Below are 1975 nucleotides of genomic sequence, written 5' to 3' on the forward strand. Positions count from 1 at the left end.
TGTTTTAAATATTAACACAAAAGCTGTACCAAACACATGCTTATCATATTTTAAGCTACTGCCACTGCAGTTTACATCAAGTGTAATAGTTATATGTATTTTAGAAAAGACGTAACAACACTATTAGCAAAACTATTTAATTAAATTGTTTTATGATTTAAAGAAATACATATATTTAATCTAATCGACGTTTTAAATGTGCATGAAGGGTCCATGATTTTCGATCGATCAAACTAAAAAAGGCAAATACCAATGCTGTTAATGTGTTTAACTGTTGTTAATCTCTGGTTAGTCTTTTACCAATTAGGTTCAAACAACTTTGTGTATACATTGACAATTATTATCATTATCAATTAGTACCGCATAATTAAGTTAAAAGTAAATATTGAAAGCCGTACAACCGTATTCAATAATTCATCTCAGATTGTAAGAGCCTTAACTGATGCTGTTGGAGTGTTCCTCCTCCTCCTGTACAGCCATCGAATTCAGAGATGCAGTCGTGTTGACATTCTGCAAGAATTCTATGACATCGGACTCCTGACTTCCTTCACGAGTAATGCAGGGGGTACACCGAGAATATTGTGTATTGACACTGGATCTACGAGATATTCCATGGCCGTTGGCGGTCATGCCGTTGCATAATAAAATTTGAGTCTTGAAGCCAAGAATGCTTTTAAATTCTTGTCGCTGTAGCTTACAGCGAAAAACGTAAACTAGAGGATTGATAGCACAACTCGACAGCGCTAAAATGACGGACAGTGTTTTCACAGTAGGGTCGATATGTTCTGGATAATACAGAAGGCATTCGAGGATGATTATTATGAAATACAATAACCAACAAAGGATAAAAGTGAACAAAATCATAAAACTTGTAACTGCAGCTTTTCTTTCATCCTTATGTAAAAGCACAGTCCCTGTTCTTCCAGCACTGCTAAGCCTATGTATAAACAGTTGCACCGAACTGTTTCTTTTGCCGCGTTGCAATGGCAGGTCTTGAGGTATATCATTTAATCCATTCGCTATTGTACTATTTCGTCTAACCTTTTCATTGTTAGTGCGGGCCGCTTTAAAAAGTACACAATATGCCCAAATAATTATGGCTGATGGTATAATAAAACAAAAGCATACAAGAACCAATGTGTAAGTCACGTCACTGAGTGATTTACTAGAGGAAATCGGCAAACACGCAATTTTGTCCCGCTGGAATTTATACTTATTCCATCCAACTAATGGTGGTATTGAACAAATGACTGCCAGCACCCACACACCAAGAATCATCGAAGTTGCACGTCTGCGTGTAAGGTGCAATGAATAGTGTAAGGGCTTTACAACGGCACAATATCGGTCTATAGCGATCACAACTAACGTTAAAGTGCTGGCTGCAAAAATTGCGTTCATCAGGAAACCTGAGCATTGGCACCAGATGAATCCGAACAACCATTCCTGTCTTATCATTGAAGCAAGCGCAAACGGCATAGATATTATTGTTTGTAATAAATTGCACACTGACAAATTAATAATAAATCTGTTTGATATTGTTATGAAGTTTGGTCTTTTGTAAAAAATCACAAAAACAGAGACGTTACCCACTAAGCTGATCACAAATATAATGAGCATAAAAATTGTAAAAACAACCAGGTTAGAAGCACTTAATTTTTCGTCTGATATGTAGAGTGGATCGTCGTTGTAAATAACTGACTGGTTTGTGAAATTCACAGTCATCATTGTTTGCGCTTAAACAAATAACTTACACTATACACTATTTCACATTTATGTTGTCTACAAAATGCTTTATTCAATTCACGGTTATTTATTACCACTTCATCGAAGTGTATAAGAAGCAGTTGCAGTTTTGTGGACGTAAATATCCTCCATGCGAAACACAATTTACGTCCAATCACTGTGAATCTTGTCCTCGAAATAACAATTTCCCTGGAAAGAAAATTCTGGGAAAAATACTTGATAGCTCCCAATG

The 1975-nt window shown here is 36.2% G+C and overlaps 1 protein-coding gene across 1 annotated transcript; it reads right to left on the reverse strand.

The window, feature by feature from the left end:
• Window positions 1-435: 435 nt before the first annotated feature.
• Window positions 436-1722, reverse strand: LOC127880521 (G-protein coupled receptor 161-like). Its single transcript, XM_052427867.1, has 2 exons — window positions 1167-1722; window positions 436-545 (listed from the first exon to the last, which is right to left on the reverse strand). The coding sequence occupies exons 1-2, from the start codon at window positions 1720-1722 to the stop codon at window positions 436-438; spliced, it is 666 nt and encodes a 221-aa protein (XP_052283827.1).
• Between the last annotated feature and the right edge of the window lie 253 nt (window positions 1723-1975).

This window comes from Dreissena polymorpha, chromosome 1 (genome assembly GCF_020536995.1).
Source record: "Dreissena polymorpha isolate Duluth1 chromosome 1, UMN_Dpol_1.0, whole genome shotgun sequence".
Classification (NCBI taxonomy): domain Eukaryota; kingdom Metazoa; phylum Mollusca; class Bivalvia; order Myida; family Dreissenidae; genus Dreissena; species Dreissena polymorpha.

Coding starts and splice junctions, on each gene's coding strand:
- LOC127880521 (XM_052427867.1), bottom strand. CDS start 1,722: ATGACTGTGAATTTCACAAACCAGTCAGTTATTTACAACGACGATCCA. Junction 546..1,166: donor GTGTTTGCCGATTTCCTCTA/GTAAATCACTCA, acceptor TTACTCGTGAAG/GAAGTCAGGAGTCCGATGTC.